A 24729-nucleotide genomic window follows, 5' to 3' on the forward strand; every position below is an offset into this window, starting at 1 on the left:
AATGAGTTATTCAAGGCCACACAACTAATTGTTGGATGTCAGAATTTGAATTAAGATCTTGTAATGTCTATATCACAGTTTGTATAAAAACAAGAGTACAGGAATGAAAGAAGAAAAAAATGAAACGTGAAAACCACTGCATATTGCAATTAGTTTCTTGACTTATTTCCTGCCTTTTCTGTGCTATAGAGATATTGTCAGAAACCCCTATTGTTCATTTCTCAAATAAAACTTTTAATAGAAATCATGTATAATTGCTTATTAATAACCTGAAAGTTTTTTTTTTTAATTGAGGTAACATTGGCTTACATGCCAATTATTAAGTTATATAAGTTTCAGGTGTGCAACAATATAATTCAGCATCTGTATATACTGCATTATACTCACCATCAAAAGTCTAGTTTCCAACTGTTACCATTTAATTGACCCCCTTTACCTGTATCTCCCTCCTTCCACACTGCTTTCCCTCTGGTAACCACTGATCTGTTGTCTGCACCTTTGAGTTAGTTTTTGGTTTTTGTTTTATAACATGAAGTTTTAAAACAATTGTGTGAGATGTAAAGTCCCGTCTTCTCGTATGAAGATGTATGGATAAGAAAGCTTAGACATTGTTCGTCACCATGCTTTGAGGGAGCTCATTAATTGTGATAGTCTAGACCGAAAGACAAATGGACAGTATGTTTGCCACGGTAAGATACAATTTTCCTATGAGTGGCTAATTTTTTAAAAAGATCTTTAAGAGACTCATTATAAATTCATCCTGTTTTTGTTGATGAATGTTTTAATAATGTGAAACAGCAACAGTTCCTAATGGGACTATGTTGATTTCTTAAAGATTCAGTGTTTTGTGGGCTTCAGAAAGTAGTCAGCCTTACTAGAAATGTAATTCTTTAGGCTTGTAATCTTAATTAAGAAGCACAGAGTATATCATGTAGGTTAGATACGAAAATAGAAATGATCTCATATACTAGGTTCTCAGAATTACTGTTTTCTGAGAGGTATATGAAATCAGCTAACTCATCTTAAATTCATTATATTACATAGGATTTAAGCAGTAAACTATAAGATAAACCATATCAATGCCATGATTATATTTTTTTTTAAATAAGAAAATAATTCAGGTATTAAAAACTCATGGCTGGTCGAATTCTTTTTGTTTGGGGAAGAGTTGAAAAAAAAATGACATACAAGGGAAACTAGTGCTTTTTATGTTAAAGCTAAGTATTTGATTTAATTTTTTACTACTGTGTCCAAATAGTATCTTCTCTTTTATTTGCCTTCTATTTGCATACCAATAAGAGCAGATTTTGACCATCAGCTAGACAATGTAGTTAATCAGCTTGTGCTAAATTTATAACCTTCACATTTAGAGCTGCCAGGGTTTTTCTTTAACTGACGTAGATTGAATTATAAGGTAAGGGACTGTTGTTATTTTGCTTCAGTTCTTTGAAGGATACATATAAAAACACTCTTTCTAATTGGCCACATGTTTACATACAGTATAAAAATGACTTGAAATGGTAAGTTCAGAGCAGATATTACTCACTATTTCCTCTTTGAAAAATGCTGGATTCGAATTTTAAGAGTAAAACCCTTCCCCTTTTCAAATCATCTGTTCTCACTAAAAGTCTGAAAAGCAGAAAAATACTAAAGATAACTGGGCATGCTGTTCCTATTAATTTAGAATCATGATTTATGGGTGGGCATATTTGTTATTATTGTTACTAATATCTGGAAAGACCGAAAACTTACTCCTCTTTCAACTAACAAACAGATGGAGAAACTGAGATGGAGTGACATGTCGCTGTGTAATGTTAGGAGAATTACCCCAGGCTTTTGAACCCAAGTCCAGTTTTCTTTATCACAGGCTCCACTCTCTTTTAGAAATGAGGTGTATTGCTCTTAGAGTATAAAAATACATTGACATCTGTTATGACATGAGAGCTGTAGGAGGAGCCACTTCTGGACAAAGGATAAGTTCACCATGGTTATCTGACAGGAAAAGAGAAACGGGAGAGCAGGCCCAAGAAATTTGGTGGATATTAAAAATAAGAAAAAGACATCAGTATCCTTAAGATGGATATATTTTATGTTTAAGGTTGGAAGCAAGTGAGTTAAAACAGAGACTACAACAGAGATAACAGGGTGATAAGTAAAGTGGGTGAAGATGTACATAATCGTGGACCAGAGAGGACTTCAGTTTTGAAGAATAGAAAACCAGAATTAAAAATACGGCTAGAAGTCCTTAAAGCAGGGACATTAACCTGGTAAGGACAGTATCTAGACAGCATCAAAACGAACAAACACCACAAAACAACAACAAAAAAACCTTTGTTGTAGGTCCCAACAAAGTTACCAGTTTAAAGGTTTCTTTTCCAAATCAGCCTCCATTGACTTGGGAATTTATAGTTAATCCTATATGATTATTTCCTGTAATTGTGATTAAATCCATTTCACTTAAAAGTATTCTGTAATTTAATATCCTTTCATATCATTAGTGAAAGTTTATTATATCATTAACTGAAGTTTAACAACATGGAAGGTGTTGCTTGTTCTTACTCCCAGTGGTGCTCATTTACCATCATTTAAGGAAAAAAAATACATACTTCACTTATATTCTTAATGTTTTTTGAGGAAGGAAACAAAGATAGTGTGTTGATGGAGGTCTTAGACAGTTGCTTTGTTGAGATTAGAATACATTGGAATTTGATGCTCAACTCTATAATCTTAGCCACTAATTTGACCAAAGGACCATGCCAACCAAGAATAAGAACATATACAAGAAGCGGAGCACAGCATTAGGAATAGACAAAGTGGAAATATAATGGCTGTGTGTGAAGTCAGAGGGATAGTGGATGGGGGGAGGGTGGTGACAAAGTGTGAGGGATATAAATGATAAATGTCTAATTATGATATTGTTTTGTGCACCTGAAACTAATAATAATAAAAAAAGAATAAGAACATACTCATATCATTCCAGTCAAAAATAATTCTGAAGATGTGGGATTATGTTAGCAATGACTAAAGTTTAACTTAATGCACACCTGAGCGTGTTTTCGTGCATCGACACAGGTACGGGCTCTCATTGAATCCAAACAAATCAGAACTGAGGGCATGTTCATAGAGCTCTGTTTAAAATCTCATTGATTAGCTGTATACCACCCTCTCGAAGCTAAAGCAGAACCATGTTAATAACAAACTTGATTTCTGTCACACTTTACACATAGCTATGTTCCTTCACAAATAAAAGCTGCCATCTGTACCGTATAAGCTCGATGTAACAGATCACCTCTTTTTTGGACACAAATAATCTCATAATAACAAACTATAAAAAGAAAGTAGATAGCTCAGAATCCCATGACCCTACCAAATCAGAGATTTTTCATCTGTTTATATTTTTTCTGTTCTCATTCTTCTGTGTATATCTTTTATACAGGGATGCAGTCATCCCGTTAGATACAAATTTTTGTTTCTTTCCCTTGTGCTATTACATCATAAGTATTTCCATGTGTTAGTAATCATGGTTATTGCTTTAAATAGCTGCATATTATGCTGTTTGTTGATTTCTTGGCATGACTTAATTTATATAAGAGTTATTAAGCTTGTGTCCAAACACCTTTTTTAATCTAAGGTTTTATATGCTGTTCTGATACAGGACACATTCTATTAATGGTGGCACATTTCAAGCAAAAGCACATTGTTTTTGTTTTTGTGTTTTAAGTAGCTTATGGCAAAAATTCATTTTCAGTTCAATGAAGTATATGTTTGTAAGTTTGTCATCTGTCCCTTGATTGATAGATGTGTAGGCTAAGGAGTTTAAGTGTTTGGTGTTGCTTTTGGTAGTTTTGTATGTGTGTGTATATGTGTGTGTAGTTTCTTTTCAGAAGGGGAGGGTAATGTCTTCTGTTGGAATATGCACTCCACCCTCTTTGATAAGGTTCGTGGTAAGATTTGCATCAATATCCATAGCAGTCATCTTCATAGCATTAAGCTCACAGCACTTAGCTCCCCTATGACGTGTGGAGGGTGGAGTGTATTGCAATCATACTCACCTTTCATTTCTGTGTTTGATGTGGCATTTGTATTAAGTAGGAGTAATTTTTTTTCTGATTTTTTTTTTCTTGTGTCACCAGTGCACCTATTCCATTCTTCCATCGCTGTGCTCCTGTGAACATTTCCTGCTATGCCAAGTTTGCAGAGGCCCTGATCACCTTTGTCAGTGACAATAGTGTCTTACACAGGCTGATTAGTGGAGTAATGACCAGCAAAGAAATTATATTGGGACTTTGCTTGTTATCACTAGGTAATTGTTTTTCTCATTATTAGCTATGGCATCATACTGAAGTAGAAGACTGTTTTGTCTTTTAACCAAACTATGAACACAACTGGGGATATTTGTAAACTGTTTTACTTCCCATAGCCAAAATAATTGTTTCAGATTATATATAATTATAAATATATATACATCTGAAACTCATTTCTTTTTCTCTCATTGGAGAAAACTGGTGTTTTCCCAAACTTTGATTACTAAGTCTTTAATCACCTTTAACATTATATAGCAGGAGACTTCTTTTAAGGAATCAATACCCCTTTGTTTTTAGTTATGAATCTAATCTTTGGCTATTTACTTATAAAAAGAGGCCACAGAGTTTCTTATATATTTCCATTGAAGAACATAGATTTCTGATAGGTTAGTTTTGCAATACATAATTTTTTTTTTCATTGCAACAGTTCATAATATCATTGTATTGCTGGAAAAATTAGTAAATCTCCACTTGTTAGCCATTGAGTTTTCTGGTCAATAAGTAGATAATGTTATCAAATAAAACTCTTATTTTCATGATGTAAGCTCCCTCTATGAGCCTACAACTATATGTGGCCATATCAGAATGTATAGACCTTTTTAGTTGGGAGAAGAACTGTGGTAGGCACCAACCGTTTCATTATATAAATGAAATGGGTATTTATGCCTGCTAACAACAATTATAGTCATTGAGAAGATGAGCTGTATTTCCACATTGTCATTAGAGAGTACTTTCTTTTTGCTTAGGTAGTGCTTGATTCAATTGAAATAATGCTGTCCATATGAAAAGCTATTTCTGTGATATTTGAAACACTCCCATCTGTTTTTTGGTTCCTGTACATTTATTGCAAAAGTGAGTAGTTTAATGTTACCTCGTCACAGATCTCAGCCATTTATTCGGCTTTGCAAACAGCCCAAAGAAACTTGACTGTTAGCCTAGCTTTATATAAAAATTATTTGATTTCTGATATAGTTGAATACTTTACCAAGAAAAAAGAACACTAAACATTAAAAATAGTGATAATAATTTGTTAAGCCATTGAAATTCCATTGTTTTTATTAGAATGGTTTTCTTTTGAGTCTTAAAAATCTTTGTCCATTTGTTTGGGAAGTGGGCCTTGGATAAAGATGAACAAATTATCCTTTCAGAAACAAATTTTCACCTTTCAAGGGTTAAATTCTCCCACTTTCTTTTTTGAGATTTTTCGCTTGAGATTTTAGCCTGTTACAGTTTAGCTGGGGATGGGAAGAAGAGTTGGCTAAATAACTCAAATTAAGTTTTGCTCCTTTTTGAAGAGCTTCTCAATCAGGGCCCTTGAGCCCAGTTGAAAAATGAGGTCAGAGGAATTTTGTCCTCAGGAGGCTTCAGAATAATGTTCCTTAAGGTCAGATCATCTCTTGGAATTTTAGAGGAGAAACAACCAGAAAAAGATAAAATACCTTCTGGCTTCTTGGCCAACCATCAGAGAAGTCGGTCCTGAAATGCATAGATCAGTCAGGGAAGTATAGCACCTAATTTAACTGATCTCTGCTTACGTGTGGTAATTTTTCTGGTCACCAACATGACATGTCATTCTCTACACTTGGTGTGTTGGCACGTGTGTTTGCATGTGAATGTGATGCCTTCCTGTGGTGAATCCACAACAGTTCTGCGCTGTTTTTGAGTCACCATGTGCCTTTGCATGTATTCTTTTCTGTCATAAACCCGCAGTTAGGTTCCTTTGGTTTCAAGTGATGCTATTCTAGTGGCACAAGTACCAAAGTCAAAGTGCAAAAGCAGCCAGTTTCCTTTCTTACCTAAATTGGGCTCGTGAACTTGTCAGTAGCAACAAATTATTTCCCTACGAGAAAACAATTGAAAGAGCCTTTCTTTGTGTTTTCCAATGTTTTCAAATAATATTCTACATGTTCTCTATCTTCCCTGCAGTTCTGTCCATGATTTTGATGGTGATAATTAGGTATATATCAAGAATACTTGTGTGGATCGTAACAATTCTGGTCATACTGGGTTCACTTGGTAAGCTGCTTATTTCTTTGTTTTTCAGTAATTAAAATTGAGAATTAAAGATTGCTTTTGATACTCCCTCAACTCAGAACTACTTTGATTATTTTAAGTAATTTCCTGCTTGTCAATTAAACTGTAAAAAGACTGGTAAGTGAATTACATTAAAGTTAGTTCACTATGAGATTACTAAATTAAATAAAATGTCAAGGTCACCAGCATTTGGAATAAAAGCAAGTGGAGATTTTTTTTTTTTTTTTTTAAGAAGCTAACATACTTTTGTCAGTTATTAGTTTTGGGGGAAGAGCCCAAGAGAAAAGACAGCAATTGAGGCTCTGTCCTGCTTCTGGCTGTTTAATTTTCACCTGATTCTTTCAGTGTTCTCTGCCCAGCAAGTGAAGGGACCTTTTCTTTTTATCTTGTACTTTTTAAAGGCCTGAATCTGCCATTTTAAGGTGTCAAAGTTTTTTCTGGTTGAAAAGTATTCTTAGCAGGATAATGTGTGTGTGTGTGTGTGTTTAAAATTTTATTACTCATTTTTCTGTCTACTGACCTTCTATTTTGTTTTACTGTTTATAATGAAACTTTCTGGGCTTTCCGTGTTTATTGTCTTTTTTTAAAAACAAATGATTTCCCCTTCCAAGTTATAAATGTGATACTTACTTATGGTAGTTAGCTATAACTACTTGCATAGTAAAAAAATAGAAATATAAAAAAGAAAATAAAAGTTTTGTTTTCACATGCTACATATTCCCTTTAAAGAAGAGTGTTTACTTTTGCCTTTAAAAATTTCATAATTATATTTACCCACTTCTCAATTTACCACTCTTAGCATTTGAAATCCAGACCTTTTTCCGGTGTGTGTGTGTGTGTGTGTGTGTGTGTGTGTGTGTGTGTGTAAAGAGAGAGAGAGAAATATATAATAAATTTTTTTTAACCCAATGTGCAAGTCTTTTAGTAGGGGAATTTGCCCCCATTACATTATAATACTAATTAGTATGTTTAATCTTACAGATGTCATCTTTTTTACGTTTTCCTTAAATTTATGCTTTCTAATTTTGTTTTCCCTATCTTTGCTGTATGAACTATGTTTTCTTTGGTTATTTTCACCCTTACTTTGGATGGTATACACTTTATTTTTATTTCTGCAGTTGATAACTTGTACATTTTCAGACAATATTCTTTAATCTAGAATTCTGTGATTATTAAAGATTGAAATGAAATGGTACATGCACAGTTTTCCCCTACCTCTTTTAAATTTAAATAAACTTTTCTTCCTTTCCACTCCTACTCCTTTCTGCCTCACTCCCTCTTTTTAGCTCTTGTTAAATATCTGAGTTTTTGTATTCAGGTTATTATTTAAGTTAAAATATTATTTGATATACTATATTTTTAAAATAATTTTGCTTACCTTTACCTTGAAACGTTTCATAATTATATTTAAATTTTCCTATCTTAGTTTTAGTGAGAACTTACTGGTCCTGTTTTCATAGAACCTCATTCTTGAGTTCTTGATTTTAGTTCACCTTTGTTTTCACTGGAATCTGAATTCAAGTAACTTATTCATGAAGGACTTGAGGGTTTTATATATTCTCTACTCTTGATTATCTAATATTGTCTTTGCCTCCCTACATGAATATCGAATTTGCTGCGTGTAAAATTCTTTAGGTATTATACAACATGTTCCCTTGTGTCTGTACTTTATTTCAGAAACAACTTGGAGACCAGTACAAATTTTGTTCCTTTGCCCGTAACCTGTCTCACTTACCTAGATGGTTATATAATGTTTAACTTATCCTTATAAAATTTACAATTTTTGTCTAGTTCTGAATCTTAACTAAGTCTGCCTGTGATCTCTTTGAGGAGGATCTTGTCCAACTCTGAAAATTTTTCTACATTTCTGTATTTGATTATTGTTTCTGTCCCAGTTGTTTTCTTCTTACAATAATTGTTCATTCTGCTTTCATCTTCTAAATTATCATTTTAATTTTGGGGCCATATTCTTTACATTCAAGAACTCAAGTTTATCTCCCATATCATTGATTCAGTTTTCTTCACTATCAGTTCTGTACTTGACTACCTAATTTTGTTTTTCCAGTTTCATCTTATTTGTTATTCTTCCTTCTCTCAACCATCTTTCTTTTCATTTCAGCTTGTAGCCTTCGTATCTCGATGATTTTTTAGTCAGTTTGGGCTGTTATAACAAAGTATCTTAAACTAAGTGCCTTATGGACAACAAATATTTATTTCCACAGTTCTGGAGGCTGGGAAGTTCCAGATCAAGGCACCAGCAGATTCAGTGTCTGATAGGGTCCGCTTCCTGTTTTTTGACTCTATCTGTCAAAAGGAGATCTCTGGAGTCTCCTTTATATGGACACTAATCCCATTCATAAGGGCTCCACTCTTATGACCTGATCTTTTCCCAAAGGCCCCACCTCCAAATACCATCACACTGGGAATTAGGTTTCAACGTATGAGTTTTGGGGGACACAAACATTCAGTTTGTAACAGATAGATAGTTTTTATAATAAATGTAGATTGGAATCCCAGCTCTGCCATTTACTAGATGTGTGATATTTGGCATGATACTTAACTTTCCAAAATGTCAATTTTATCATTTGTTAAGTAGAACAAATAATGTTCACTTAATAGTATTGTGGTGATTACATTTGGCTACATCTATTACGCAGTTCCTGGCACAAATTTAAATGTTCGATCAATGATATCTCCTGTGGCTGTTGTGAACAACGTCCTCTTTGATGTCATCGTTATCTCATTCTGTTTCCCTTGCACCTGACCCTTTCTCTCATAACTTTTTATTCCTGTGTGTAGAGAAAGTATCTTCTTCCATTTTTATTGAGGCTATTAAACAGTTTCTTAAATAACATTCTTGTACCTTCAAGATTTCGAAATAGAAGTATTTCCCTTGCTCTGAAATATTTTTCATAGACATATGGTTGTTTTGGCTTGTTTCCTCATCTTCAGTAGAAGAAAAATTCAGTATCTGCCAATAGGTAAGGGTATAGAATTTCCCTTTGACTCATTCACTCTTTACTTGAGTGAAGATGGAGGTCAGGTTGATTTGCATAGATCTTAGCTCAGTTTCTTATTTCCCAGGCATTTATCTTGTCCACCCCACCCCCTCTGACCCCAACCCCCCCAACACACCTTCTACTCTGAATCTTCCATTTCATTAGTGTGGCCTACAAGGCCCTCCGTTATGATCTGGTCCCCACCTGCCTCGCTACCCACATCTCTTACCACCATCGCCCTTGCTTATTGCATCCCCCATCTCTTTTGCCAGGCATGATCTTACTTCAGCATCTTAGAACTTACCTCTTGCCTGGAACACTCTTTCCTTAGTTTCATAGATTGCTCTCTCCCCTGTCTCTGATTTTCTTGCTCCAGTTCATCTCACCAGTGAGGCCTTGTTTATGCATCTTATATAAAATTGCAGTGCTTTCCCAACACCAGCACTTTCTATCCCTCTTAACAGTCGACTTTTTTTTTAGACTTGATATACCATGTGTTTACTTTTTTCTTTATTTTTTTGTTTCTCCATTACTGTATAAGGTCCATGAGGGGCAAGGGTAGGGACGGGGTTTTGTTCACTGCTCTATCTCTGATACCTTAAGCAGGAGATGCTATTAGGCACTTAAAATATTTACTGAATGGATTGAATGCAGGTATCTGATGCAGCTTTTTTACCTGGAGGTAGGTTTGCCTCTGTCTTAAGTCTAGTTCTTGCAATCTTTGAACAAGTAATAGAGATAAAAACTCCATCCCTAGCACCTACTACTGATGAAAGATTTCCTGTCTTTGTTCCTTCCTTTGGTGGAAACTGCTCTTTTGCTTATCATATAGTTGTTGTACAAATATTTCATCAATGGCATAACTGTGTTGGCTCAGGGATGACTTATGAGTACAGCAGAGAAGATCTTTGCCTACCTCGGCTTCACTGATGATTCCTATGACCCCTACTTGCTTCCTACAGGCTTCCCTACAGTCGCTTAAGCTCTCTTTGTGACCCATTCCTCTCAGGGGTATCTGTCTTTTCTGATTCTCTCTTAGTTTCAGAGTCAATAAGCACAGTTGAAGACAGTTTATTTGATGCACTGGAAAAAGATTTGTAAGTGTCTAATGTAGAAGAAGATAGTGAGTAATTGGAGCTCCCCTTATGCTGGCAAAATGTTATAGACGCCCGCCTCCCAGCCAAATGGATTGCTACTGTGTTAGTCCCACAGCGATTCATAGGAAAGGTCCAGAAAATGGGGGATTTGTGTTACACGGTTTTTTTGTGTGTGGTAATTATTGCAAAAACAATTGTTCTTTTGTCTCCAGGTGGCACAGGTGTACTGTGGTGGCTGTATGCAAAGCAAAGAAAGTCGCCGAAAGAAACAGTTCTCCCTGAACAGCTGCAGATAGCTGAAGACAATCTTCGGGCCCTCCTCATCTACGCTATTTCAGCTACAGTGTTCACAGTGAGTATAGGTTTAGGTGTATCTTTCAGGTCTATGTTTTTATTTATAGGAGATCATTAATGGAGCAGAAACTCACCTCTAGCTATTGCATGCCTAACCTTGATGATCTCCATTAGATAAAAATCTGTCCCACAAAATATGACACACTAAAAAGTCTTCAGAAGGTTCTCCTAATTGATGAGTGCTATTTGATGCAGCGTTTTATTCTGCAGTACCTGCTCTTTGAGAAGATTTTCACCTAGAATATTTACATTATCATTTACCAGTAAGCATATATAGTCTTACAGGCATAATGTAATCTATTTACTTTTTAAAAAAGTAGTTCTCTTTACTATAGAAAAGTATGTTAAGAAAATAGTCACCTCATATCATTTCATTTATTTGTTTACTAATTAGTTTCTCATTTTTTTCTTTCAAACTTTTAACAGTATTTCCAAAATATAGGTGAGCTTCACTGCTTACCCACACTATACAGTCAAATTACGAATTAACATGTGGTAAAATAATCTATACTCATATCTTTGGCTCATCTTCTCCTCTCTGAAAAAGAGGAAAAAACATCTCAGTCCACTTCTAGGTATAATCCTAAGCTTTTTATTGGGCCTTAGAAGCAAAACAAATAAAGCCACCATAAAACCACTGGTGCCAAAAGATATTTGTTTGTTATTATTGTGCAAATATTTATTAATCATCTTTTAAACACAATTTTCTGTACCAGGTGTCAGAGCAGGAGGGTGGGGGGCTGGTGAAAAAGGGTAAATCTCCAATGGATGCTGTACTTAGGAGCTCTTGGCCTCCAGGGAGAAGAGGTGTGGTCGTGGCATGTGGTCCTCTCGCCTACTTTTCGGAATGACAAGCATATATCTATTCTAGTAAATTAAGTGTCTCATCCTGACTGACAAACACCTCATTTTGATTCCTAAGGAGTGGAGGAAGGAAAAGTAGACTAATTCTAGGATTTATTCATAAATTGAGAAACTTTATTTCGCTTTAAAGGAGATTTTCAATGTGCAATTGAAAATAAGTGCTACAAGAGAGATAGCAGACTGATAAAGTATTATTGGGATTCAGAGAATGAAACTTCCATAATTTAGAATGAAGGATTACATTAAAAATATCCGCCATTGTTCAGTTTCTATTTTCACTGCTTAAAACAGTAACCGGAACCTTTCCCTACATTCTCTCCACACAGGTTATCTTGTTCCTGATAATGTTGGTTATGCGCAAGCGTGTTGCTCTCACTATCGCCTTGTTCCATGTGGCTGGCAAGGTCTTCATTCACTTGCCACTACTAGTCTTCCAACCCTTTTGGACTTTCTTTGCTCTTGTCCTGTTTTGGGTGTACTGGATCATGACGCTTCTTTTTCTTGGCACTACTGGTAAGAAGATATTTTGCTTCTTTCTCTGAATGATGAATCTGATTTGCATTAAAATATTTAAAATATCAAAGAGATATTTATTGACTAAAGTCTAATAGCCATCAGAACTAGTAACGGTTACGGCTCTTCAATAACTCGTTTTCCATTCATGATTTTTAGATCGTACTAGCAAAGTGGGTATATACCAGGTAAAACCTGAAATTGCATCCTAGTTTTGGGATGTTTGTGGATTTGAAGTAAGTTACTGTATTGGCTCAGATGCTGACACAGACATTTGGATCCATGCTTTGATGAATTAATGAATGGAGTGCCACTTTGGAGTTGGCCTCAAATCCCAGTTATAGCTAAAAATCAACTGGCTTCTTTGGGATTTTCTAGTTTGCAAATGACCTGAATCTAGCTAGAGCTCCTAGTGATGATACAGTTCATAGACTCTGAGATTTGCTTGTAGCCATACTTATTATCAAAGGTTACGCCTAAACGGAATTCATTGTGAGGAGTGATGTAAGGGTAGTAAATGTGTATGTAACTTCTCTGGCCCTTCGGTACACAGTCACCAATTGAATACAATATGAATTTCTGTACTTGGCTAGTAATTTAGGTCTATAATTATTATACAAGTAATAGCTCCGAAAAGAAAATTGAAGTATTTGAAAATTCATGCCTAAACTAAATAACTGATAATGTGGTAAGTTATTGTTGGAAATTAGATTAATCTCTTGAATTTAATAGCCATATTTCTTGGTTTACACTTTATGTGCTTCTTCTTTTCTTTGATTTTTTTTTTTTTTTCCTAGGCAGTGCTGTTCAGAACGACCAAGGCTTTGTGGAGTTCCGAGTTTCTGGGCCTCTGCAGTACATGTGGTGGTACCATGTGGTGGGCCTAATTTGGATCAGCGAATTCATTCTAGCCTGTCAGCAGATGACAGTGGCGGGAGCTGTGGTCACATACTATTTTACTAGGTGAGAATTTATACTTGTCAGGAAGCTTAAGATCATCTAAGTGATTGTGCCAGGAGGGAATGGAACTGAGGCTTCGAAGAGTTTCATTTCTTTAAAAAGTAATTGGAAGTGAGTATCATAAAATGTTATAGTTGATCATTCTGGAAGGTAGAAAAATGAGAGGTGGTTATTTCATTCTTTACACTTTTCTAAAACTTTCTCAAAAATTAATCAAAATGGCAGGCCATGGTATAACATAAATTATATTTAGCGGAAGAATAAATCTTGTAGGTAGTGCCTTTTGTACTTTTGCTTTATATAAAAGCCCATCGAAGGACAACAAGCGTTTTTAATTTGGATCAGAACAGTTGTGTGACTCCCTTTCCTAACTTCAGAGCTGAATATAAGATGTGGGCCTTTTAGTTTTCTACTATAATGAGATACCAGATCTAGATTGAACAGCTTTTTAAATTCAATTTTTTTGACTGTACAATTAACTTCGTAAGTATTTACTAATAAGAGCTTTCAAAGCACAGTTTTATTTAACTTAAAATAGTAGAGCATAAGAAACCCATGAAACTACCATAGAGAAATGAAACATTAATTTTATATGGTATATCTGTAGCATTTATATTTGTTGTGCTATGTTACTTTGCCATTTTGTCATAAAGCTCTGAATAAGAAAAATGAAACAATTTTTTACTGCATTGGACTCTAAACCATTCCTGTGTTTCCATCCTAGTCTAGCCTTTGTTTTCATTGTCTTTTTGGTTAATTTAAAAATAGGGATAAAAGGAATTTGCCATTTACACCTATTTTGGCCTCCGTGAATCGCCTGATTCGTTATCACCTTGGTACTGTGGCAAAAGGATCTTTCATCATCACGTTAGTCAAAATTCCACGAATGATCCTTATGTACATTCACAGCCAGCTGAAAGGAAAGGTAAGGGGAAAATGCTTTTCTGGACTTTCCATGGGCACATTCCAGACTTCAGTTCTGTATGTAGTAAACCACCCAATGAGGTTTTAAGTAAAAAGCTGCAAATGTTTCCTTTGAAGTCCCAGCAAAATGGAACCCAGTTCTTCCCACCTTGTCCCCCACTCTTGCGATCCATATGCTCTGGCAAAATCCATCTCATCACTGGCTTCCAAAAGTGTCCTGTGCTTCTCTTCCTCTGTGTCAGCTCACATACCTTCCTCCTTAGAACCATTTCCCTGTCCTTGACTGTGGAAATAACATGCATTTCAATGTAACTTAGCTCAAATGCCGCCTCTTCCTAGAAACTTCCTCCATTCCTCCCATCTTCCAAATGCTGTTGTCTCTCTCTGTTTTCCATTCTCCTAGCATGAGTATCTATATCATATTCTAATTCTAACCTTCTTTATGTTTAGCATTTTTTTCTTTCCTACTAGGTTGTAAGTTCCTTGTTGGTCTTATATACCTCACTGTATCGTATGTATAATAGGTACTAAATAAATGTTCAACTGATTAAAAATAATCTAGCCATTACATTTTGAGGGAAAAAGAGAGGGTGTGGAAGCTTTGAAGCGGAGGTTGGGATTTTTTAAATTTTTACTTATTTTTCTAACATGTAGAGTATCCTTTATGATGGTTTGATTCTTTGGTTTTTTAATTATTTCAACTTTTCCTTCTTTCCAGGAAAATGCCTGTGCTCGATGTATGTTGAAATCTTGCATTTGTTGCCTCTGGTGTCTTGAAAAGTGCCTAAATTATTTAAATCAGGTAAAATATTTTAAAAATAAATCTAACATTCATTTCAAAGATAGGTTTGTTATTTCTTCTTCCAAGATAAAATGATTGCGATTAATTGAAAGATGTTAATGTTTTTCTCATGCTGTTGTACATTGTTCCTTGATCAAGTATACCTATTTCAGTCATACTCTTATTTCTAAAAGTGACATGTTTTTACCGAGGTTCACTATTAATCAGTTGTAATGCATGGATAAACTATCGTTAGGATTCATCTCTCAGGAAAGACATTTATCTCTTATCCCGTAGTTCACATCCTTTCATCTTTAATTTTCCCTAAGAAGCTGTCTACCCTAGCCCATAGTTCTTTAATTCTTCCTTAAAAAATAACTTGGAGTTGAGCCAGAGCAAACAAGTGTTTAGGCCACACAATGTCAGTTCTCTGGGCCACTAGTTTGTTGCCACTGTTTTAACGGATTTAGAAGATAATAGTAAAGGAGCATGTCGATAGGGAAGTGGAGTGGTAGGCCAGTCGTTTTGCAGCAAAGGATGAAGTCCCCAATCCCAAACCATGCACCAGTGCCACACAGCATGGGAAACGCAGCTGTCTTCAAAAAAGAGCTTTCGATTTTTTTACATGAGCCATTTAGTATTGGCAGCATAGGTATTAGAGTTTTGCAAATAAACAGAGTGAACTGTGAACTGCCCTTTGTTTCTGTGGATGCTTATCTTCATGTGACGTGAAGGTGACTACATATCTAACAGGCAGAATTCACTTCAGAGAGATTGTTAAAGCTGGAATCTGTTTCTCTCGGGCGTTGGATTACTCGGGCCATGGTTTACCTTAGCTCTATTTGGAGCTAGTACACGTAACACTGGAGGGTATCTGCTCTCTGGCTGATAAGCTCTTAAGGTTATAAAGCTTTTCTTTACTTAGCACGAGTGGGAGTTGTAGAGAATATTCCTTGAGCACCTACTACCTGATACTACACTAAGCACTTTATGTGCATTATCACTTTCTCTCCGCAACTCTGTAAGGAAAGGTCATATCCTCTGTTTTATAGATGAGAAAATTGAGACTGGCATCTCCATCCAGGCAGATCACATAATCTAGAGGTGGACAAAGTTTTCAAATCTAAGTTTGCCTAGCTCTTGCCCTGATAACACACTGCCTTTTGTATAAATACATACGTGTTTTGTGCAATATAAAGAAAACTGAAGTATAGTTTATTTCAGAGAATATGTAAGCATCTCACATTTTCAAGTATGCTATAAACTAAGACAAGGGATGATTTTAAAGGCAATCTATTTAAGATTTGCAACATAGGTGTAATCCTGATGACTCTTAAAAAGTCTAAAACCTTAGGACCAAACTGAATGAAATCTGTGGCATAAGTTTGACTTTGTGTCCCCTCCATCCCTCCCTCAAAATAAGAAAGGGATCATTTTGATTGCCTTTTCCCTTATTTAATATATACTGATCCACACATAGAGTTGTACATATCCTATTCCCCTTTTCCTATCATTACTGTCTAGTTTGCCCTTATTGAGTTATTATGTAATATTTTCAACTTTAAGAGAATTTCTAGGTCCTTAAGTAAAGAAAGGAAAGAAGGTGTGAACGTGTGGAAGCTGTGCTGTGGGACAGGTGCCCAAGCAGGTCTGCCTGTGATACCTGATGGTGACCCTCTGCCCTAACATAGTTCTTCCACATGATCACTACTTTTTCGCTGTATCCTGTCACACAAAAATGCTATCAGTGACCACTTGGGCTAATAGGCATACTTTTAGAAAGATTCCTGGATGGTGATTATCTTTTATTTTGCTCAGGGAATTGAACAGTCTCCAGCCTATGTCCTGCCTGAGCAGAAGTTGGGCACGAGCAAAATGTTAATCAGTGATACCTCTCTGTGGGCAGTTTAGCTCAAGATCAGGAAGGCTATCTGAGAAGAAGGGGGGGGGGGCTCTAAAAATCTCAACTAAGTAGTCTGCAGAAAGCTCAGAGAGCCTTTAATAGGGAAAGCTACAAAGGCCTCAGAATTTCTTGAGAACCTTAGTGTGAATCCTTTTAGACTAGGAAGTATAGAATCGGAGAGAAATTTTATTGACCTGCTGTGATCTGTAGCACATTTTCTTCCTGAAGAGGTCATCTTGACCTTGGTGTATCACATGCAGCTCATCTAACTGCCCTGGGAGTGGGAGAAAGCTTATAAAATATCCACTTACTGTTTTCAGTTAGGTTAAATACAAAGGAGTTGCACAGATCTGTAGGAATATCGCCAAGAAGGCTAAATTTCTCTGAGCCAATCCTACCCTGTAACTGAGGAGGAGAGAAAAGAAATAAGTTCTGCCTCCTTCTATGTCTACAGATAAATAGGCTTCTGCTGTAAAAGTAAATGGGATGGGATGAGTGGGGCAGGGTGGGGGAAGGAGAAAGGAGCAGCAGAGCAGGAATTACAACAGTTCTCAAATAAACTGACACTTCTGAAAATTAATGAGGGCAACAAAAAAGCTCTTATAATTTAGTTTGGAAGTGCTGCACCTACTCCTACAGTCAGCTGGCCTGATGATAAGAGGAGAGAGATGGAGTGTGTGGACCCTCTCTTGCTTCTGTCTCCTCTTTCAAGGAAAGTCGTGTTCAAACTGCAAAGGGTAGAAACTGCCTAGTTAAGAGAGTTGTCTCTCTTTATTGAGGGGGTGGGATTTAAGACAGTATGTAGTTGACTTAAGTATGTTATCCAATATCCTTCATTCTAGACAGTATAATGCTTTTTATACTTTAGGAAGCCCCTCATAACCAGTGTATATGTAGTTAATATGGTAGGGTATTTTCCTCTGAAAACCTGTTGTTAAATACAGTTGGCCTTGTGTGTCCCAGTATTCTGTATCTGCAGGTTCCACATTTCGTAATTAACCAACCGCGGATGGAAAATATTGAGGTGGGGTGATGGTACATTGTTGCTGATGTGTACTATGTACTAAGGCCTATGATGGTTGTGTCTGTACTGAACATGTACAGACTTTTTTTCTTCTCATGATTCCCTAAACAGTGCAGTAAAACAACTACCAGGCTTCCCCAAAAATAAGACCTAGCCGGACCATCAGCTCTAATGCGTCTTTTGGAGCAAAAATTAATATAAGACCCGGTATTATATTATGTTATGTTATGTTATGTTATGTTATGTTATGTTATGTTATGTTATGTTATGTTATATTATACCCAGTCTTATCTTATCTTATATAAAACCCTGTATTATATTATATAATATAATATTATATAATATTATGTTATATTATACTTGGTCTTATCTTATATAAGACCCAATATTATATTATATTGTATTGTACTATATTATATTATATTATGTTATGTTATGTTATGTTATGTTATGTTATGTTATGTTATATTATATTATATTATATTATATAAGACCTGGTCTTATATCATAGTAAAAGAAGACCGGGTCTTACATTAATGTTTGCTCCAAAAGACGCATTAGAGTTGATGGTCCAGCTAGGTCTTATTTTCGGGGAAACATGGTATTTACATAACATTTAATTGTGTTAGGTATTATAAGTAATCTAGAGATGATTCAAAGTATACAGGAGGAGGTGTGTAGGTTATATGCAAATACTACACCATTTTATGTATGGGACTTGAGCATATCATCAGGCATTTTGGAGCCAATCTCTCACAGATACCAAGAGAGCACTGTAACTGGTTCATTAGTCTCTTGATCATGTCTTAGAATAGTGGTAGTAAATATTTTGGCGTTATGGGCCATATAGTCTCTGTCACAGTAGCTCAGTTCTGCCATTGTAGCACAAAACCAACCATAAACAATATGTAAACAAATGAAGATGGCTATGTTTCAATAAAACTTTATTTGCAAAGTAGACAGCAGGAGAGATTTGGCCCACAGGCAGTAGTTTGACAACCCCTGCTCTAGAAAAATTGTTAAATATTTGTTTTTGTCTGTTGTGTGTGTGTACATAGGGAACTGATGAGAACTGGGAACTAGTTTCGGTTTATTGAAAATAGATGCATCTAGGGCAGAGTTACTATTACACAAGATCAATAGTATGGTTTATTTTGATGTCATTGAGGCATTTTGTGGAATGTTTCTAAAAGAGCTTTGTAGAAGATTAAGGAATGTGTGCCACTGCTGTTAGGTAGTTAACTCTTTGGTGCCTGATATCTTTTTTTTTATTGTGGTGACATTGGTTAGTAAAATTATATAGGTTTCAAGTGTACAATTCTATAATACATTATCTATATATTGCATTGTGTGTTCACCACCCAAAGTCAATTCTCCTTCCGTCACCATATATTTGACTCCCTTTACCCTCTTCTACCACCCTCCGCACTCCTTACGCTCTTGTAACCACTAAAACATTGTCTTTCTATGAGTTTTTGTTTGTCTTGTTTGTTTGTTGCTTTTAGTTTTATATCCCACATATGAGTGAAGTCATATGGTTCTCCACTTTTTCTTTCTGATTTATTTCCCTTAGCATGATGATCTCAATATCCATCTATGTTGTCACAAATGGCAATATTTTATCTTTTCTTATGGCTGAGTAATATGCCATTGTATATATGTACCACATCTTCTTTATCCAATCATCTATCAAAGGAAACTTTTGTTGTTTCCATGTCTTGGCCACTGTAAATAATGCAGCAAAAATCATAGGGTACATATATATAGCATATATCGTTATGGATAAATGTTTTCAGATTTTTGGGGTAGATCCTCAGAAGAGGGATTGCTGGGTCATATGGTAATTCTATTTTTAATTTTTCAAGGAACCTCCATATTGTTTTCTATAGTTGTCTCTCTATGAGTTTTGTAAACTGGCTGTGCCAGTTTGCATTTCCACCAGCAGTGTATGAGGGTCCCTTTTTCTCCACAGCCTCTCCAACACTTGTTTTTACTTGTCTTGTTGATAAAAGCCATTCTAACAGGTATGAGGTAGTATCTCATTGTGGTTTTGATTTACATTTCCCTAATAACTAATGAAGTTGAACATATATCTTTGGCCGTTTGTCTTCTTGGGAGAAGTGTCTATTTAGGTCCTCTGCCCATTTTTTAAATTGCATTATTTGTTTTTTTGTTGTTGAGTTGTATGAGTTCTTTATGTATTTTGGATATTAGCCCCTTATTGGAGGTGTTACTTGCAAATATCTCCTCCCATTCGGTGAGGCATCTTTGATGGTTTCTTTTGCTGTACAGATGCTTTTTAGTTTGATATAGTCCCATTCATTTATTTTGCTTTTACTTCCCTTGCCTTTGAGGTCAAATTCATAAAATCCTCTCTAAACCCAAGTTCCATAACTTTAGTACCTATGCTTTCTTCTGTGCAATTTATTGTCAGATTTATATGGAATCACAAAAGAACCTGACTAGCTAAAGCAGTCCTGAGAAACAAGAATAAGGTCAGAGGTATCACATTCCCTGACTTCAAATTATACTACAAAGTGACAGTAATCAAAACAGCATGGTGTTGGCAGAAAGACACACAGACCAATGAAAGAGAATTGACAACCCAGAAATAAACCCACAAATATATGGGCAAGTAATTTTCAACAAAGGAGCCAAAAATATACAATGAAGAAAAGAAAGCCCTTTCAATAAATGGTGCTGGCAAAATTGGAAAGCCACATGCAAAAGAATGAAACTAGACTGCTGTCACTATATACCAAAGTTAACTCAAAATGGATTAAAGACCTAAATATAAAAGCTACTATTTTTAAAATGATAAACTCTGGCAAGATAACAATAGAAGAGAACAGGCAGGAAATGAATGCCAACAGAAAAACTTAATATTGTATATGTTAACTTTTGAGATAAAAAGACCTGAAAACTTAATGTAGTAATATATTCTGACAATTAATTACAATTTGTGTGATAGAATTTCATATATTAAAATCATTCTATGTTTCTCAGAAAGAACCACAAGTTCCTACTGCTCTGTTACTGAAAAAAGGTTATGAACCTCGAATAGTGATCTTCTCAGAACAGTGCTCTTTTCTTGGCCCTGAAATGCTCTGTATTTTAAATCAATGAATTTGATCGTGTAATGGCAAATTAAATTTTTGATGACTCACACATCATCTCCATACCAGGTTCCTAATAACTAACAGGCATACAATTGGAACATTCATCCTTTAAAGACTATCTCTCCCAAGCTCAGTATTTAAAGTTTTATAGACAACACAATATAAAGTAAGCCCTTTGTGTCCAGCAGTTTTCCAGTAACTTTAACATTTTGGACTCACCAATAATAATTCTTAAGTCTGCACTAAACCAAAAATTACTCAGGATCAAAAGTTTTGGCCACAAAGTCCATATACTTTTCTAAGACTCAGACATACTTGATGTTATAGTACTTACTCACATTTCCAGAAAAATATCATGCTATTCTAAAATGTAACATAAAAAAGGAAAAACACAATCCAAGTCTGTGCCTAGTGGGTCAGAAAGGACATTGGGCAGCAGAAGCAGGTATAATTGAATAAAAGTGTGTCATCTGGGACTCGGTACTACAAAGGACAGAAAGCCAGCTCAATCTGACCTAAGAAAGAGAGAATGATGAAGGAATGAGGGGGAGAGATTCTTAGCAATTTATTAGCTTCTGTAATTGAAAAGTCCAGAAATCTGGCTAGTTCCTAATGACATAAATATCATCACCAAGTACCTGGTTTCTCTGTGATCTGACTTCAGTGCTGTTAGCTTCCCTCCCCCTCACCTTCAAACTGTGAACTCCAGCAGCTCTGGGTCCCCCCCCTCCTCCTCCCGTACTCTGACAAAACAGCCATGGCAATCCATACCCTCACATCTCGATAGCCAGGACAAGGAGAAAGCTTCTCTGTCAGGAGCACCTATCAATGAAAAAGGAAACTTCTTTTTCCTAGAAGCCCAAGGGAATATCGTTTTGTTTTTTTCATTGGCTCTGATTAGTTTATATGCCAGTTCTGAACCCGTCATTGCCTACCCCACAGCTGGAGGTAGTGTCAATCCACTGAGACTCTAAGAGAATGAGGAAGGGCTGTTTTCTCAAATGAGAGTTTGGGTCCTGCACCCAGAATGGCAGGGTATAAAATATTGGGCAACAAACAGCTGTCTACTATGAGAGCTGTGAGAAGGGACAGCATAGAAGAAAGCACCGAGGAGATGGTAGGTATTCCAGATAAAGCAACACAGCAACCTGAGCCTTTACATATTTGTGTAGCTTTTAAAGCATCACTGAGATGGTAATAATGCATCACTGATATTCACAGTGATGAACCTGAGCCATCTAGGAAAGGCCAAATTATTTTTGATTTACTAAGGCAGGGAAGAAGTGAATGGATGTTGGAAAGGTTAGTATGTGTTTTAATAAACACCAGTGTTTTTGAAGGACCAAGACTAAGGCGACTGAAAAAAATTCTTTTTACCGTATCAGGGTGGTTTTTTGTTTGTTTGTTTGTTTGTTTGTTTGTTTGTTTGTTTTTAACATCTCATATTTTCTTGTGCATAATCTTAACGTATACCGCACCAAACTGTGGGTTTAATTTTTTTTTTAATTTATTGGGGTGACAATTGTTAGTAAATTTACATAGATTTCAGGTGTACAATTCTGTATTACATCGTCTATAAATCCCATTGTGTGTTCACCACCCAGAGTCAGTTCTCCTTTCATCACCATATATTTGATCCCCTTTACCCTCATCACCCACCCCCCACCCGGGTTTAATTTTGAAATATTTTTTGGTTAAGCTGTGCTTAATGATGCTTGGTTTATATCTTAAAGCAAGATTACTTTTGTTGATGAAAATATTGTTTTGCTTTTGTCCAGAATGCATACACAGCCACAGCTATCAACAGTACCAACTTCTGCACCTCGGCAAAGGATGCCTTTGTCATTCTCGTGGAGAATGCTTTGCGAGTGGCTGCCATCAACACAGTGGGGGATTTCATGTTATTTTTAGGCAAGGTAAGACCAAGTATCTTATCTGAGACATACAGTAAAGTTTTACGCATATATATGTATATATATATATGTACATACATATATATACACATATATACACACATATATATATACATATATATACATACATTTTTTTCTTTTTTCTTTAATTTCGAAAATATCCAACCCACCAAAAAACTAAAAGTAACTTAGTATATATATAGCAAGCACTTACAAAGCCGTTCATATGTGTTAGTTACTTTTCTAAGTACTTTTACATGTATTGTGTTCATGTAGCCCTCACAACAAATTTGTAAAGGCACCTCTATTATTATCTTTTTACAGATGGGAAAACTGATTTTAACCACAGAGTACTTAAGTACTTTGCCTGTGTTTCTCCTTGTGTATTTTCAACTGGAAAGAATTAAGAAAGTCTGTGTAGTGGTTAAGGGTGCTAAATCTGGAGCTTGACTTCCTGGATTTAAATCCTGGCTCTTTCGCTGACTAGCTGTGTGACCTGAGGCAGGGTACATAACCCCACTCTGTGCCTCAGTTTGCTCATTTATAAATTTGGGATAATAAGAATGCCAAAGCCCTGAGGTTGTGAGGAGTAGACTCGTTAATACGTGTAGTGTATCTACATTACTTGACACATTGTAAGTTCTTGAGGAATGTTAACTGTCATGTACGGTATATGAACCCTTTAAAGTAGAGCTGTTGGAGAATGAGACTTAACTGTCCTTAAAAGTATCTGAGAAGAGGTCATTTATTCTATAATACTATCAAAATCTATAAAAAAATAGATAACATTACAATTAGATTTTATTGTAGCTGTATTTCAAACCATAAAATATTCAGAAAATCTGAGTTAAGTAAAAGACACCACCTCTGGAACCTATTAACTTACTGGTTTTACGTATTCCTTCCCACTGTTTTTTCATGGGCTCATATTTCTATGGTAGAATCATAGCATACACACCTGTTTCTTCTGCCATATTCCCTTCACATTACGTCGCATACATTTTCATGTTGCTTTGATATTTAGTCATTGTCATGATGGTCAGTATTTTATCAAATGCTATTATTAAACATTCTCTTGCTACTGAACACTTAGTGGCATTTTCAAAGTCATTGCGCTTTGAAATGTTTTTGAAAGGAAAAAATATTTGGTGTAAAGAGGCATTGATAGCTTTGTGTGGTTTTAAGTTCTTGAGCAGCTGTCATCTAAAAAGAATTCTAAAATGGTACAGATTGTTATTTACAAAATTTCTAATTAAACTTATATTATGACTGTTGCATTTGTTCTTGTAATGTTTTTACAATAAGAGGAGATATTTTGTAGAAAGGATTGAATGATTTAATCCACTGTTAAAGACAGAGTATAATGTCTGACACTTACTAACTGCTACTATCATTTACATGCTATATGATTAGTTCTGGGAAGCTTCAGAATTTTTGTTTATTTTTTACATATTTATAATTTAGCCCTACTGCTAAGAAAGATATGAAGCACCTTAAAATAAAAACGAGGTCTGACAATTAGGTTCACGAACTTGCCACCGTGTGCTTACGCTGGCAGCGCTGTACAAACAGCTTTATTTCATAACCTTGGTATATCAGTGTCTCAACTGTGTTCATGTTGACGTGTGGCGGTGTCTTGCTGAGTGGTGTTCATTATTGTTGTTGCATGTTCTTGTGTGCTGTCTTGTGAATGTCTGAGCTTGGATTAGAGCAACGAACAAACATTCAGTTTCTTGTTAAATTTGGCACAAGAGTGGAAGTGAAATCAGGGACGTGTTAATCCAAGTGTATGGCGATAATGCCATGAAGAAAATAGTAGTATACAAATGGATTAAACATTTTTCTGAGGGGAGAGAATGTGTCACTGATGAAGAGAGGTCAGGGTGGCCAGTTATGAGCAGAACTGATGAAAACATTGCAAAAATTCATCGAATTGTGTG

General features: G+C 35.7%; 1 protein-coding gene across 3 annotated transcripts in view; it reads left to right on the plus strand.

Moving 5' to 3' along the window:
- SLC44A1 (solute carrier family 44 member 1) overlaps positions 1 to 24729 on the plus strand; it is a 177501-nt gene that overhangs the window by 103901 nt on the left and 48871 nt on the right. For all 3 annotated transcript variants that reach the window (XM_081066246.1, XM_081066245.1, XM_081066244.1), the window contains exons 6-13: positions 4134 to 4303; positions 6231 to 6320; positions 10647 to 10786; positions 11979 to 12165; positions 12963 to 13128; positions 13894 to 14050; positions 14768 to 14851; positions 22655 to 22792. In XM_081066246.1, coding sequence (XP_080922372.1) covers positions 4134 to 4303; positions 6231 to 6320; positions 10647 to 10786; positions 11979 to 12165; positions 12963 to 13128; positions 13894 to 14050; positions 14768 to 14851; positions 22655 to 22792 — 1132 coding nt within the window. The remainder of the gene's footprint in view (positions 1 to 4133; positions 4304 to 6230; positions 6321 to 10646; positions 10787 to 11978; positions 12166 to 12962; positions 13129 to 13893; positions 14051 to 14767; positions 14852 to 22654; positions 22793 to 24729) is intronic.

This window comes from Rhinolophus hipposideros, assembly GCF_964194185.1.
Source record: "Rhinolophus hipposideros genome assembly, chromosome: 11".
NCBI classification, from domain to species: domain Eukaryota; kingdom Metazoa; phylum Chordata; class Mammalia; order Chiroptera; family Rhinolophidae; genus Rhinolophus; species Rhinolophus hipposideros.